Below are 15952 nucleotides of genomic sequence, written 5' to 3' on the forward strand. Positions count from 1 at the left end.
AGTGCTGGGCATTGGGGTCCTTGAGGGCAGTCTGTAAACCAAACAGGGCCCCTCTGGCCTCTGCATCGAAAACCTCATGGTTGGGGAGTTTTCTGTGTCCACTGAAGATCTTGGTTTTGCAGGCACCCCAGTAGCCCACCCAGCCAACTCCTGCAGCGTTGCTGTCTTTACCTTTTGATCCGTCTGTATAGACGACCATCGATTGTGGTGGGATAAAAGTAAGCCACCTCTGGAAATTCTCGCTGGCCTGTGCCTTATCAGTTGCAGCTGGAGACTCCGTGGTGGTAATTGTACTTTTACCTCCGTACTTTATGTGGATCAGCTCGGAAGCCTCGGAGTACTATCGGATCCGCGGACTGCTTCCAGCGGGAACGCTTGGCATTTGACAGTTCCACTCAAATTTCGCCGATATGCGCGGGTAAAACCGACTTCCTTGTAGGGTTTATGTTAGTCGCACTATTGTAAATGTTTTCTGCGGAAATCTCGACACTTGCCCTTTCCGTTTTCGGTCCGACTTCTCGCCGCTTTTGGCTCTCTGAGCCGCCCGGAGTGTAGATATGTGGGAAAGAGTAGTTGATTGGGTGGTCGGACAAGTGGTGGTACGGTAGTTACTTTACTGGTAGTTGGTAATCAGTCTGACAGAGATCATGCGGGAGGAAAGTTTGTAAAGATCGGTTGTCGGTCACATGGCTGCCAAGAATGCTATGTAAGCAAGTTTGTCCCGCACGAGGAAAAAGTTGACCTCAGGTCACCTGCAACCACAGCGAGCTGTGCACCTCCGTATTCCATATAAAATTGCACTTTTTATAACCTCAATATCTCAACCACAAAGTATTTACAAAGCCTGAAACCTACCATATAGGGTATTATGATACTAAAATCATACACACTGAGTAGGAAGCTTTTTCAAATGAATATTGCTTCGAGTAATATAAATTACCGCTGTATTTTTCGTATTTCTCGATATTCAAGCATCTATGGCTATAAAGAGCTACAGATTCTTTAGAAATTAAAATACTTTCTTGTAGTGGGTGTGTGTATAGCCTTTTCTTATAATAAGCCTCTATATCTGTTGGTGACTGAGATATTGAGGTTATAGAAAGTGCCATTTTATATGGAATGCGGAGGTGCGCAGCTCGCTTGTGGATTACATTAACTAATTATTCAATATGACGACATTCGCGTTAATACGATAGCAAGCCGCTGGATAAATTACATCGTCTTAATGAAGTTTGACTGTATTTACAAACCATGCCCACCGAATCACTGGGTGGGATTCCGGACATATTGACGGGCCAAGTAAAACATGGCCCGCTCAATGGGCCACCAAACCAGAAAGGCACAGCCCAGAACAATCATGACAGAGTTCGACTCCCCCCGGCACGCTGCTTTCTCGTTCTTTTGATAATAGCGGCATTTGACGTAGTGTTCCACGGGCAGTGCAATGCTGCCAACAGCCAGCCTATTTATAAAGTATGAGCCTTGTCCAACTATCCAGGTAACTTTTCATGATGGCCTCTTACATGATCAGAATCCAGCGTACATAGTAGAAAACACGCGAACAGGCAGGATAACGGTGGACATTTTCATAGGCGCGACCCGCGGACTTGACTTCTTTCGTCATGCTGTGTGAGGTTCACAGACACATGCTGTGGTTTTTCAGCATTGAAGATTCTTCAGGGCAAAGGTTTCATTTTATAAGGGGGCTAAAATTTCAAGCTAAGCGGCGAGTGGCGCAATTGGATGGCTGGAGCGAGCTATGGGGGTTAAACTTTGGGGTCTAGTTCCGAAACCAGCTTAACTAGGTCGAACCTACTCGGAATGCCCCGACATTGATGATTGCGAAGGAAGCCCACCGCAACGATCCATCGTGGGCGAGAGAACGCCTATCAGGGCTCACGGGCCCCATATGGCCTAGCGAGTAGTACCAGGAAAAGTGAGAGGACTGTCTGAATTCAAGCTTCAGTCTACGCGATACGGGCATATTCGGAACTTGTCCTTGATTACGGCACATGTATTCCGACGGAGTACTCCGGCATTGAGGTGGGCACCAGATATTGTAATAACCACTTAGGGCATGAAGCGAAGATGAGGGAATCAACATACAGAGAAATGTAGCCCAAAAAGAAAAAGTATAAAGCCTTGGCCGGATGGAAGAGGAATAGCAGCAACAAGACCTCTACTTGATTCTTCTGAACACTTTTTTTTTTTCTTGTTTCTTTCTGTTCGCCATGAAGTTCATTCCCGTTGCCGTTGGGCTTCTTTATTTGATCCAGTTGGGTCTGAGTGCTCCTCTCAACAATGAAGACCCCTTAGGTGCCCTTGCCCAGCATGGGGACACTCCTGGAATCCAATCACTGGACCCTCGGAGCACAAACGAAGCCCATGGTGCTCTGACGCAGTTGGAAGCCCGTGCTCCTCGGTGTATAAACCGTGCTATAGAACTTCTCAACTTGCGTGACTCGTCTGCTGTGTATTGAGCTCCCCAATATCTGGAATAGCGTGTGGAAACTAACTCGATGTCGATTCTCTAGCTTATCATACGTGACTCTGAGTGGCTTGATGGCGCATTCTATATGCGAACACTACCATGACGAAGAATGTGCCTACTGGGTCAAACTCGTAACCGGCGCCATCAACTTCGTTTTCGCTGTTTCTCGAAGGGGGGCGCGAACTCAAGGAGCGGTTGGAGAGTCCCCGGATAATGAGGTGTCTAGCTTTGCTCGACGTGCCTTGCTAGCAGAAAGCTACGCAGACGCTGTTGCGCAGGCATTCTCTGAACTGGGAATGGAGTACAATGGCATTGAAGATGTGGACATCTTGTCCCTTTCCCACACCAAGCGCGATGCCATCGAGCCGGATCTGACCCGCCGTCTCATCGTTCGAGGCATCAAGGCGGACAGCTTCACCCATGATATCGCTTTCAACCAATATAGCAATGGCGGCCATGTACTCCACCTCGGTGGCCTCAACGAGTCTCTTCAGGCCAACCCTTCCTCAGAGATAGCTAAGCGTACCAGCTTCGGCCAAGAGGGGCTGAAGGTTTCTGCCTTTGTTGAAGCGCCTTCAACACTCAACATAGCGGATTCCAATGAGGTTGCCAATGCCATTGGTGAAGATTGGGTGCATCGAGCCGCCTACAACGATATTTCTGAATATATTGGGTACGTCATGGGCGGCAGCAAAATCAATTTTATTTATCGAATCATCCCCAAGGTCCAAGGCTTTGGTCTGAACTACGAGGATGTCGGGGTGTGTGGCGCTGTTGGTCCCCCGAAATAGTGATGGAATGGCCATACAGTGAGCTTTCGCTGGGTCCTTTCCTGGCCAGGAATTCTACAAAAACCGGATGGAAGTTAGGGGACGAGGTGCTGATTTGGATTGTGATTGTTTCGTGCCTGTGTACCTAGAAAACCTACACCTGTTAGAGATGTAGGGTTGAGACAGCGTGATGAGCGCACTGCGGACTAATATGTGGCATTCCATAAGAAAGACAGACTAATCGCTGGTATGCGGAAGTTCGCCCACCAGCATCGTGAAGGGTCTTCATGATGACTGGTACTATGTACATGAATGAATAATCAATGCATAATGATGCAGTCACCGAAAACACCATGGGCGTCAGGAAAAGAATAGCCCCCCCCTACCCAAGCGCACTATCGCCTGCGCGCCACGAAACTAAGGCAAGAGAAAAGGCTAGAACAACTCAATAGCACAGAAGATGCTGACATGGGAGAAGCCCCGGAGGTCTGCGAGACCCCGACCGCGCCTCCTCGAGAGCCCACCATCCCCCAACAATCACCAGAACAACTGAGACGAGAGATACCGATTCAGGCTCAACACTTCCCTTGCCATTCTCCTGAGAACCAATATCCACCCACGCAGCCTGAACGGGATACCCCTCCTACAACTCCGACCCACGAGTCCCCCCAAAGCCAATTGGGCTCAGAACTCTAAAGCCACATTGCAGCAGCAGCGGCATCAAAAACAGCACAAATAAAGACCACTGGAGATGAAGTTCTAGAGCTTGTCTCCATGGTTAGACAGAAGGCCACCGATTGGGAAAAGCAGAGCCTACAGGGAGCTGCTTCCTTGGGCAGAGACATTAGGACTCTGGTCCTCAATTTCACTGACGGCAACGCTTAAGCAACTCAGATACTGCGGCCGGTGCTGGATAGTATGGACACCGGGGTGCTTGCAAGCAGGAGTCCACCCACGGCCATCTCTGCCTCCCCGGGATTGAAGTTTTTGATGCAGAGGCCACTGCGGCATATGAAGGGCTAAAGGCCGCCTGTGATAGTGCCCAGGCCCCCTACACACAGAATCTATATGTCCTCCTTGATAACCAGGAAGTGGTACAGCAGCTACAGGGCTCCCCCAGAGGCTCCAGTCAACACACCATCTTGGCCTTCCAAGAGGTTGCAAACGCCTGGCCCACCCGGCCCCCACGATGTCAGGCCATTCAGCCTGGACAAGTCTATGTCTACTGGATCCCCGGTTATCTGGACAAAAGATCAGTTGAACTTCTAGTGAAAAGAGAGGGAAGGCAGGACGAACAGTTATCCCGCAAAGCCGTCGGCACAGACTTGGCCTGTTTCTCCATCATCCAGGTCATATTATTCTTCTGCACTCGATGCTCTCACCGCTATTAACCAGACCGGGATTGACGAGGAAGGTATGGCCTTCGTTTTTCACTCTCTTTTGTTTAGGGATTTCTTACGGAGACTCTTCGATTAGAGGCAGATCTGTAGAGCTGATGGTGTCTTCTGGCTCGACTGAAGGACAAATTCGTAGAAGTTCATGAGTGTGATGGGATCCGTAATGGCCTGACTGTCTCCGAAATTGATATCGAACGAGGTGACCAAATTGGCATGGACACGGCCAGTCTCTGGTGGTGCCCAGAGGGTCAATTCTGTACTAAGCTCTGCAGAGACGCTTGTGTGGATGAATGAAATGTCGATGCTGCACCGGATACCATCGCTGATGGCTGCGCTGGCTGTGAACTTGAATGGTCTGTAGTTGATCAGGAAATCCGCCATCGCGACGAACCAGGCCTCTCTTTCGAGCAGAGTGCTCTTCTTGTGTTTCAGAGCAGGGTGAGTGTGGCCTAAGCTGACATTCAGCTTAGGCTGCCCCCCCCTCTGCTACCCTTCTCCACTTCTACTTGCCTATTCCAATGCTCCCAGTTCCCATTCCCCGTCTTTCCGGGCTCTTTCCACCGCCCGTTGTAGATATCCCTGAAGTAGAACTATGCTGGTGCTGGCTAGGAATTGTAGCACCACCCTGGTAGCCTTGGGATCCGCTAGAATGTCATCCTTATAAATATTCCTCTGCAGTGGTGGGTTCCATAACCCATCTGTCCCCAGATCCTTGTAGAGCTTGTTTGTTGGTGTCGCCATTGCCGACATTTAAAGGGAAAACGGTATATTGTCTCCCTTGAAGAATCACGTCCTTCACAAGTCGAATCCGATGTAGGTGTTCTCCAATGGCTGCATGTCCTGACTTCAGTTGAGAATAGCGGCTTGCCAGGTGCTTTGGAGCCACAGCAGCTGTAGAGTCGAGTCGCCAGTTCTTCTGTGGCCTGTAGGTTGATCAACCCTGTTGGGATGGCTGGCTAAGTTCCCTGAAGCCATATCTGCTTCTATGCTGTAAAGGCCTCCGTCCGAGCTCTGTGGGCAAAACCTAGAGAGATCTCTTTTGAACCTGTCCCTGGAGGCCTAATGGCTGCTTACTTTCCTGCTTGCTCGTCTCTCTCATCCCCTTTTACCCCTGCATGCCCCGTCATCCACTGAATGGTGAGTTGGCGATCTTAGGCTTGTAATCCCTCGGCTATAGCGTGTGCCTGGTTTGCCAGTGCTTGGCCTGGCACTGGCGATTGACGACTATTGACTACGTGTTTACCACGTTGACGATTGACGGCACTTGGCGAGCCCACACCTCGAGATTTAGCTAACTAAGAGCCTTGAGTACGATACGAGAGGAATACAGGTTGTAACACAAGGTCCCAGCTCCAGCTCCACAATAACATTCCCAGCAAAAGACAAAGGAAATAGAAAGGAAAATCATACATTATCACCATTTTGCTTAGATGCCTCTGGCATCCAAAGCAGCACGGAGAGTCTTCTGGAAGTTGAAGACGTGCTCAGGTCCCAACATGGTGTAGTGAGCACCGCCGACCTCGTGGAAGCGGGGCTCGGAGCGGGTGAAGTCCACCCATTTACTCAGGTGCTCGTTGCGCCATTGCTCCTTGGAGGAGGCAACGACTGCAAGCGGGATACAGTAGAAGACATCCATGCTGGCAATGGAGCCAGAAGGGTCATAATCGACGGCCATGCTCTGTAGGGCAAATGCGAGAGTAGCCCATTTATTCAGTGCCTCTGGTGAAAGAGCAAGCTCGAACAGACGGTCCTGGTCGGCGTCTTCCATGACCTTAGCCATTGCCTGTTCTCGGGTTGCGCCTCGCAGCTCTGCGGCGAGCTTACGAGCATGCGCCTCGGTCATCAGGTCCAGGAAGTAGGACAGGTGGAGGAGACACTCTTTCCAGTCGAGCTGACGCATACGGGTCTTGATGTGAGGGGGGAGGTTGAAGGAGCCCAGGAAGCTGACCTTGTCGCAGTTGCTCTCGAGAAGCTTGCCAACCTCGAAGGCAAGCATGGAACCGTACGAGTAGCCGGCCAAGGCGTATGGTCCTTCGGGCTGTTTCTGCTTGATAGCAGTGTGGTATGTGGAAGCAACCTCGGGAATGCTCTGGAATGGCTGCTCGCTCTCGTTGAAGCCACGAGCACGGAGAGCGTACACCTTACGGTCGACAATGAACTTGGCCAGGTTCAGGAAGACAAGGACTTCACCGACACCGGGGTGGATGAGCCATAGAGGAGTCTTGTAGCCCTGCGACTGGAGGGTCACGACGGGGTTGTACTCATGAGGAGCCTGGAGGTCATACAGAGCCTTGGCGAGGTCATGCACGGTGGTGTTTGTCATGAGGGTGATCATCGGTATCTCCTGAGTGAGGTCGAGATGCTCCTCGATGTTCTTCTTCAGCTTGATCAGTTCGACGGAGGTGATTCCCATGTTGAAGACAGGGGTTTTGATGTCAAAGTCGTTCTCGGGCAGTCCGAGGCAGCGAATGAAGATGTCGAGAAGCTGCTGCTCCAACTCGTTCTGGGGGTTCTGGCGGGTAGCAGCACGGTATTGCGAGACAGTCTCGTTGTTGATGTCCTCGTAAGTCCTGTACTCGCCCTTCTGGTAGGCAGTCTTGATCTTGTTACGCGACAGCTTACCGAGGGCAGACTTCTGCAGCTGAGATCGGTCTAGAGGGAGGACCTGAGCCTTGGATCCAGTCGCCATCATGACGGACTTCGAAATGGCATCTACAGTCTCGACACGAGCGACGGTGTCTTCAGGGGTGAAGCTGGGCAAGAAGGTGACGCAGATCTCCTCAGTCTCACATCCAGCGGGGAAGTAGGAGAAGCAGCAGTTGAAGCTGGGGGTCAGACCAGGGATCTTCGATTCGTCCAGGGCGGTTTCAATCTCGTGAGGGTTGTATTTGACACCATTAATAATCATGGCCTCTTTGGCACGACCCTGCAGAGTGAGGTAGCCGGTCTCGTCAATAGAGCCCTTGTCTCCAGTCTTGAACCAGCCGTCGCTGGAGAAGGACTCCTCGGTTGCAGTGGGGTTGTTGAAATAGCTCTTGAAGACGACAGGGCCGCTGATCTCAAGGTTGCCGACAACGCCAGCCGGGACGGTCTCATTGTTGGATCCCTCGGTGATTCTCATCTTGATACCGGGCATGCAAGCACCGACAGAGGTGAACTCCAAAGAGCGTTCCTTGTCGTATGTCGGGCACTTGGTGTTGAAGATGGAACCAGCGCATGTCTCAGTCATACCGAAACCAGGAACAATGACATGGGCAGGGGCACCGTATTGGGACAGGAGCTGCGAAACGACATCACAGGTCTTGACGACATTAGCCTCACCTCCAGAGGCGATGTACTTCAGGCAGCTGAGGTCCCAGTTGCGAGGGTTGTTCTGCGCCTCCAGACCCTGAAGGGCAGCACGGAGCTTGGCAAGGAAGAAGTTAGGGGCAAATGTACGAGACACACGGTGCTTGTCGATGAGGTTGACATATTGGAGAGGGTCAGCGAGGAAATCAGGGGCTTGGACGTGGATTTGGTCCTTGCGGGCAAAGAGAGCCTGAAGGTGGATCTCGACAATGGCAGCAACATGGTCGAGGCGGATCCAGTTCAGAAAGGAAGTGCCTTCTGGCAGTTCAATAACTGAGTATTTGCCAGCAATGGCTGTGAAAATCTGGTGGTGGGTGAGGCAGACAGCCTTGGAGTTGCCGGAGCTGCCGGAGGTCAACATCAGCAGGGCGACGTCGGTCTGCTTGGACTCGCGGTTTATGTTGTTTAGCTCATCGGAGGTGGCCTTCTCGGCATTGAGAGACTCAATTGGAATGGGGTTAATGTGTTCTTGGTCGGCGAATTCGTGCAACAGTGTCGACGTGGTCAGACAGCTGGGGTTGATGAGGGCTTTGGAGAGGTGTTCGAGGTGGTTCAGGCGAATGGCAGAGTTGTTCGACAGAGCGGTAGACATGCAAGGAATACAGCCAGCGAAGAGGGTAGCCCAGAACCAGACAATGGCATCCCAGTGTGCCTCAAAATGGAGAAGAATGACAGATCCAGGACGGTATGTCTCACCCCGCGAGCGAAGAGCCCAAGAGGCCTTCTGGGCAGCTTCGAGGACCTGCTTGTACGAGTACACCTTGAGGTGGCCTAGGTTTCCCTGAGAATATGCGATGACATTGCCACTGCCCTCCTCAGCGCTAACTGCCTCCAAGAGTTGTTGAAGATTTCCAATCGACATTATGAGACGGAAGAGGAGGGAGGAAAAAGACAGAATGGGAGAAGATTGGAGAGGGAGAACGGATGGAGGCCGTGGAAGGACATTGGGACAGTGGGTTTATCTATCGTTTGCCAGACGAATGTTTACACCATCCACTCGGCTCCGACAAGAGCTAATGAGGAGCTGATTATGAAGACGTGCTTCAAAAGTCAATATCCTGCGCTAGTAATAAAACCGGTCTTAACTGTCATTGTCCGTATGTATTCCTCCATGATATTTTGTGTGATCATTAAGCATTATTTTGAAGCTATACAAATCACAGTTTTAGGATATATACACAAAATCCTGGTGCTTAGAATAAGGTGCTATTCCCAAGATCCTTCTGTTTAGAGAGCTGGCCTTTAACCCTATCCCTTTAAAGATATGTATCCTTTCCTATATTTCCATCCTTATATTTATTTCCTACCTCCGTGGATTCATGGCGGAGCTACAAGCTGGAAGGCTTGGGGAGAATTGATTACATCCTCAGCCGCGCCCTCGAACAATTCCTATCATTCGAGGAGATCCATGCTGGATCACATCGCCAAGCCAGGGGTTCCCTGAGTGGCTTGAGTTCAACAGGCTAATAGCAAATGCGTTTGCCTTGTAGCGACCCGTCCAATCCACTACGGTTACAGCCGGTCCTATCTTAAGCTCTATGTCAGCTCCATTGGAAGAAATGGATGACGATTAACGTTGACCAAGGAAAAATGCATATGTCGTGAGAAACTCAAATAGTTCATATCTTTCAGTTTCAGCTACAGGATATCTGGATCTGCTGAATTGGATATATTCAGCGTCTGATTGGACCAGGGATTTTCTGATACGAGGGATATTCACGCACACCATTACGCGTGAATAATGAAGATCGCTTCGAACTAAGGCAAACATTCGCTACAGCAGCCACAGATTAAGCCCGCCTGATAATGGAGATAGCTGGCTGGCTGGTTGATATTCGAGCTGGTCCTGCCGATTGTTCAATGCAAGCCGTGCCTGCAAGCTGAACTTACGACTCCAAAGACATGGATATTCTGCCCTTGGGAGCCGGTTTACGCTACAGTATCGGATTCTCGGGAGGAGATGTGAATCAGCCAACACCAAGGAAATGTTCGTCTCCGTGATGTAACTATTGGACATAGTAATCTCACTAGAATTTACTCACAACAAAGTCCATATCGAACATAGATATCCGCACACGGAAACGGGAAGGTTCCATGCTTCAATCCCGAGTTTTCAGCAGGAAATATATCATCCAGGCCTGTGGTTGGTTGACATGCATGCCGTGGGCATATCCACTCGGCTGCAGGGGTGTCATACTGTAAATAGCAAGGTGCATCCAAGGTGCCAACCTTACTATTTCCACAGAAAATTCCGTGCACATAAAACATCGTCATTAACCAAAATCTCTACTACCACACGAGCTCCGCCGCTGTTCAGCTGAAGCTACGCACAACAAAGCTGATCCACACGCGGCAACTGCGCCGAGCAAAGGCGGGCTGGGGATGGTCGTCCAAACAGTGATAACAATTCTATCTCAATAATTTCTCTGCTGGACTATTCTCTTCTTCGTCGCAGCCAGAATACAGCATGGAGGGCAACAAGAAGGTTTGTATCTCAATATCCCTGGATAAACACATTCTCACAGTTGCAGGTCATCATCATTGGTGCGGGCATTTGTGGTCTGGCAACCGCCATCCGCCTTCGGGATCACAACGGCCTCGAACCCGTGATCTACGAAATCCGCGGCCGCGACGCCGGCACTCTGGGAGGTTCTCTGGGTATTCCATGCAATGGACTCCTTCTCCTCAACCGTCTAGGTCTTTGGGACTCGGTCTCCGTGCGAGGAGTCGATATTGCCAAAACCGTCCTCCACTCCACCTCTGGCGGCATCCTCAAAGAAGTTGATGTCTCGACAGAACCAAAGGAGAAGACCGGATTCGGTTACCACCGCATCAACCGATCGAAGTTGATGGACTGTCTTATGGAGGGCGTGGAGAGATCCCAAATCTCCATCCACTGGGAAAAGCGACTTGTCTCTATTAACGACAACGCCGACTCTATCACCGTCAACTTCTCCGATGGCACATCTGAAACTGCTTCCCTCCTCCTCGGCTGTGATGGTATTCACTCCACCGTACGAACCCTTCACGTCGACCCGGGCTTCAAGCCAGAATACTCGGGCATCTCGGCCGTTTCCTCCATCGTCGACGTCCCGAATCCCAACGACAAACAACCATGTCTGCACTCGACACTCACCCCCCAGGGAATGCTGGCTAGCGCACCCTGCCCCAACAACCAGACCTTCTGGTTCTTCAGCAAACAGGTCCCTCTCCCATCGCAGGACTCGGAAGACGCCCGCTACGGATGGTCTCTCCACCGTCAAAAAGAAATGACGGAGTTCCGCGAATCACTCTCTACGGTCCTGGACGGTGTGCATGGCGACTGGGGACAACATCTCCGTCGGCTTGTGGATACTAGTAAGGACGTGCACTTTTACCCTCACTATCGTCTTCCCCTGGGTGGTAAGTGGTTCAAACCCGGTACTACCAGATGTTTACTTCTCGGTGACGCAGCACACGCCATGCAACCGCACGCCGGACAGGGTGTGTCGATCGTCATGGAAGACGTTTTCCTCATCTCTGGATTGTTGAAGAAATTTGAGAACAAGGAGTACGACTCCCTCGAGGCTGTCTTCGCGAAGTTCGATGAAATCCGTCGCCCTCGGATAGACAGAATCTCTCTGACAGCGCAGCGCAACGGTGCTAAGCGCAAGAATCAGAATCCCTGGGTCGTCTGGGCCAAGGAGTGGGTGGTTTGGGCTATGTCGTATGTGAGCAGTGTTTGGGGCATGTCTGTGTCGGGTGTTGATCATGGAGATGTGATTTATGACGTTGAGGATGAGTTGAAGAATTGTTAGATATGGGTCTGTTAGGGTTTACAATCTAGTTTTAGACGCGCGTAATGAAATCCTGGTCATATCGAAATTTACTATCAAACTATTAGACCAACATACAGTATTGCATGATGCTCAAATAAGCATTACGAGATATTGCGATGGGCTAAGCTTCTCAGGTCTAAAGACCTTTGGTACAAAAAGCATCCAGCCGATTCTAATCACTGTCTTCATATCACGGCCAGCAGGTGTTCAACGGAATATAAAGAGGCGTTCACATTTAATGTTGTCACACCTCTTACTGCATGTAACTAGTGTGTAAACTTCCTAGATCCAGGTCATGGCAGACAACCGATCTACATTTTCGGGGTACGCCTTTTCAGCTGCATTGGATTCTGTGGACCAAGAACATCCAGCCACTTGAATATGTTGGTCTTAGAAAATTTACATTGTATCTCCACGAGATCGAATTATCAGGGCCAACACGATACCGGACGTGCGAGCTGTGGTAGGCCTGGTAAAGGCCATTCCTCGGTTCCATCACACAATGTGACGAGGTTTTGAGCTCCTCAGCTGGAATCCAGTTATCAAACACATCCGTATTTCCACACTCTCTGGGTGAATATTATGACTCCTCTGGTTTCGGCTAGAATTGGCAAAAGTCTGGACTATCAGTAGGTTGCAGGAATCTCTACCTTTTTATACCATGACTGTAGTGAAGAGCCATTCTGTAAACATATTTAAATATTGGAATAAAGTCTTTTCTCGGGTTGAATCTTTACTAACAAAGTAAATATCAGATAGAAGCTTGTGGTCCACTTCTGTGTACAATAGGGACTGGGATCTATATATCCTGTAAAGTATAAACCCTGCCGTTGACTACTATCTTTCATTGACTTGAACATGGAACAAAAAGTTGTATATGTACTGAGGATAGACAAAGGATAATTGACCAATGCTTTCGTGATGGAGTAGGTGAAAAATCAGAATACTAGACACTAGGTCATATATCCTTTACTTGGTCAAATTCGCGAACAAAGACTGATCAATGAGAATCTTTTCAACACTGCTACAATATCTTAAAGTCAATTATATTATAGCAGGGTTCCTATGGTAAGCATTGTATGTAGCATTCGACGTCAATTTCTGGTTCCAACCGGAAAAGAGGGGTTCATGTCAACCGAACAGGCCAATTATGGAATGGAAAGATAAAATGACTCCATTTTACACCAGGATCATCACGTCGATTGTATCCTTCCGGCAAGGGGTGCAGAGAGCTACTGCATTCTACTTGCTGCGGGTTCCTCAAGACCAACGGCGCAGAGGCTTTCATCCACAGTCCCGCTGACGGGATGATCTATATCCGCTGTTAGAGTCTGGTGGCTAAGCTGTCGTATTTACATGCATGGGGTATTACTGGGGTCGGAAGCAGAGATAGATGGGTTTGATTGGACGGGGAGATGTGAAGGTGTCACATTAGACGCTGTTGGCATGTCCAATCAGCGGACAGATGGGGTTATCTGCTATCTCTCTTCAGCTGAAATATATGAAAGTGATGGTGCTGAAGGGGGTCATATTGAGCGGGGTTAATGCATCTTTACGCAATTAGTATAAACAGGGCATTCTGTAGACGATGAAAACGATCGTCTGACAGCCAACTCGGTTATATAAACATCGTGGAATCTTATATCTCATTGAAAAGTCTGATCCATCAGCCTACTCGTTCTGAAAGTATTGCTACTTCCTTCCATCCGAAATGGTAACCAAACCTCCCTCGTACCCAATCAAGGGTATCAACACCCTCGATCCCCAAGGCCGCCGTCCTGTCCGCAAGAACATCGACGACTGGTACAAGGAGCAGACCATGGATGACAATTCACAGAGGATCCAGTTGACCCTCTTCGTCGAGGCTTTAGCCATTGTCCAGGCCCTGCCTTTTGAGGATGTACGCTCCTGGTTTCGCATTGCGGGCATTCATTCTCAACCCTGGGTGGCGTGGGACAATGCGAGTGCTCCCAAGGGGCCGAAAGAGGTCCCAAAAGATAGAGTGCCTGGATACTGTGTCCACAATGATTACACGTTTCCGACATGGCATCGGGTGTATGTGACTTTGCTTGAGGTGAGTGGCTCTTTCCAACCTTGTAAGGTATACCGAGCACTAACTGATGATCCATATAACAGCAAGTCCTCCACGAAGCGATGAATGAATTTATTGATAAGAACGTCCCAGATCAGTGGGAGACAGAGTGGCGAAATGAAGCCAAGCAGTGGCGTCTGCCGTACTGGGACTTTGCCAGATTCGCCAATAAGCCGGAGGTGGAAGTGCCTGAAGGAGCGGTTGGTGAACTCAGACTCCCCATCCTGCTTGTAAAGCCGAACGTCGAGATTCGTTCTGTTTCGAAGAACAAAACGACAGTCGAGACCAAAACTGTGGCAAATCCTTTCTACAAATACACCGCGCCCAAGGTGATGGGTAAACTGGACAGTCCATATAAGATCCAGACTGAGACACGCACAAAAACAGACCATAATGGAAAGTCAACATCATGGACCATTCCTGTAAGTTTTAACCGTGACATATCAAATATCTATATCTAACATAGTCAAGTGGGACAAATGTATCTCAACCACCAAGTACGGCCTTCTAGAGGGTTATCACGTCGACATCTGGGCCGACGGAGGTCAGAACTGGCTTCGCTCTAACCTGGCACTGAATGAACATGCCTGGGGTCCTCAGCCAGCCAAGCCACAACAGACAGTGCAGTTCATGACTTGGAAGTTGTTGCAGCAGAATGGTGGTCCCACCAGCTGGACGGCTTTTTCCAGCACCCGATACTGCAGATCTCACGATGAAAAGCCGGAGTACTGGCTGTCTTTGGAAATGATCCATAACAACATCCATGTAGGTGTTCAATTAGGCCAAGCGATTGAATCTAAGCTGACGATTACAGGCCTTTGTTGGAGGATCGCAATTCATCCGTCCTGATGAGAAGCATATGAAGCTCTGGGGTATGGGACACATGGCCAGTCCTTTAGTTGCAGCTTTTGATCCCATCTTCTTCATCTATCACTGGTAAGCGATTATCTTTATATATTTGACGACTGATTCTGATCAAATGTAGCAACATCGACCGCCTGACAGCCATCTGGCAATTCTTGAATCCAACCAAGTGGTTTGACGGCGATAGTGCAAGCGCCCTTAACAACGATCTCCTGCCATTCTCCAAGAACGACAAACACGAGACTTACAAATCCGAAGATGTGAAGGACTGGCGCAAACTTGGATACGACTATGAGATTCTTCAGGATAAAAATGACCACAATCAAGAACACATCAAGCAGGTCAAAAAGGACATTGATACTCTCTACTCGAAGCGGACTAGGGCCCTGTTCCCTGGCTTGGACAAGGAGGAAAGGGATGAAAGTGACTATATCATCACTATTTACTACAACCGGTGAGTGCTCTAGCGCCAATATTTATTGAGATAAATGCTAATCCAACATACAGCTACGCTCTGAATGGCGAGCCTTACAAGATCAACCTCTTTGTCGGTGAGAAACCGGAAGAAGACTTCATCGGCCCCGGAAGCAAGAACTTTGTCGCCAGTATCTACAGCTTCAGTGCTCCTTTACCTGCAGACGGGGATGGTGGATGCGGAAACTGCAAGCAACAACAGAAAGAGGGCGTCAGGTCTGTCGCGCAAGTTCCTGCCACGTTTGCCGTCGACAAATTTGCAAATGAAGATGCCGGTCACCCGAAAGACAACGTGTGGTTTGTGGTGGTCGACAGTCTGGGACAGGTAAGCTATCCAGCCATCCAGCCCAACTTGATGATAGATATCGTTACTGACTACTCGACAGCAAGTGGATCTCAAAAGACTTGGCTCCCCGATTGAGGCGACGCTGCATCGTGCTGAGAAGGCAACCTTCTTGCATGAGGTCGATGATAACAGCCCGACAGACTATGAGAAGATAGGAGATGGCAAGCAAGTCGTCTATGGTGAGGCTACAACCTCTTTCAGATAAAGGTTTGGTTGATTATGAGCTTTATGACATCATTAGTTGAATGTGTTATGTAGTTATCAATTGCCTCTATACGTCTGTAGTTTGATACGCGGTATGGAAGTAGAAGAGATGAATTCCGAGAAATTGGCTTTGATTTATTATAATGAT

The 15952-nt window shown here is 49.5% G+C and overlaps 6 protein-coding genes across 6 annotated transcripts; 3 read left to right on the forward strand and 3 right to left on the reverse strand.

The window, feature by feature from the left end:
- Window positions 1–1263: 1263 nt before the first annotated feature.
- Window positions 1264–1624, reverse strand: ACHE_40101A (uncharacterized protein; the record flags this gene model as incomplete). The annotated part of the gene is made up of 2 exons (XM_043278262.1): window positions 1264–1462; window positions 1524–1624. 2 exons carry the CDS (start codon window positions 1622–1624, stop codon window positions 1264–1266), a joined length of 300 nt encoding a protein of 99 aa, XP_043136059.1.
- A 607-nt stretch (window positions 1625–2231) lies between these two features.
- ACHE_40102S (uncharacterized protein) lies at window positions 2232–3282 on the forward strand (the record flags this gene model as incomplete). The annotated part of the gene is made up of 2 exons (XM_043278263.1): window positions 2232–2473; window positions 2535–3282. The coding sequence occupies 2 exons, from the start codon at window positions 2232–2234 to the stop codon at window positions 3280–3282; spliced, it is 990 nt and encodes a 329-aa protein (XP_043136060.1).
- A 1451-nt stretch (window positions 3283–4733) lies between these two features.
- On the reverse strand, window positions 4734–5039 carry ACHE_40103A (uncharacterized protein; the record flags this gene model as incomplete). The annotated part of the gene is made up of 1 exon (XM_043278265.1): window positions 4734–5039. One exon carries the CDS (start codon window positions 5037–5039, stop codon window positions 4734–4736), a length of 306 nt encoding a protein of 101 aa, XP_043136061.1.
- A 1045-nt stretch (window positions 5040–6084) lies between these two features.
- On the reverse strand, window positions 6085–8868 carry ACHE_40104A (putative NRPS-like protein biosynthetic cluster; the record flags this gene model as incomplete). Its single annotated transcript, XM_043278266.1, has 1 exon — window positions 6085–8868. One exon carries the CDS (start codon window positions 8866–8868, stop codon window positions 6085–6087), a length of 2784 nt encoding a protein of 927 aa, XP_043136062.1.
- Window positions 8869–10473: 1605 nt separating this feature from the next.
- On the forward strand, window positions 10474–11803 carry ACHE_40105S (FAD-dependent oxidoreductase; the record flags this gene model as incomplete). Its single annotated transcript, XM_043278267.1, has 2 exons — window positions 10474–10491; window positions 10538–11803. 2 exons carry the CDS (start codon window positions 10474–10476, stop codon window positions 11801–11803), a joined length of 1284 nt encoding a protein of 427 aa, XP_043136063.1.
- A 1732-nt stretch (window positions 11804–13535) lies between these two features.
- ACHE_40106S (uncharacterized protein) lies at window positions 13536–15805 on the forward strand (the record flags this gene model as incomplete). The annotated part of the gene is made up of 7 exons (XM_043278268.1): window positions 13536–13898; window positions 13961–14338; window positions 14388–14681; window positions 14731–14852; window positions 14902–15234; window positions 15288–15579; window positions 15641–15805. The coding sequence occupies 7 exons, from the start codon at window positions 13536–13538 to the stop codon at window positions 15803–15805; spliced, it is 1947 nt and encodes a 648-aa protein (XP_043136064.1).
- Between the last annotated feature and the right edge of the window lie 147 nt (window positions 15806–15952).

The sequence above is a fragment of the Aspergillus chevalieri genome, chromosome 4, assembly GCF_016861735.1.
Source record: "Aspergillus chevalieri M1 DNA, chromosome 4, nearly complete sequence".
Lineage (NCBI taxonomy): Eukaryota > Fungi > Ascomycota > Eurotiomycetes > Eurotiales > Aspergillaceae > Aspergillus > Aspergillus chevalieri.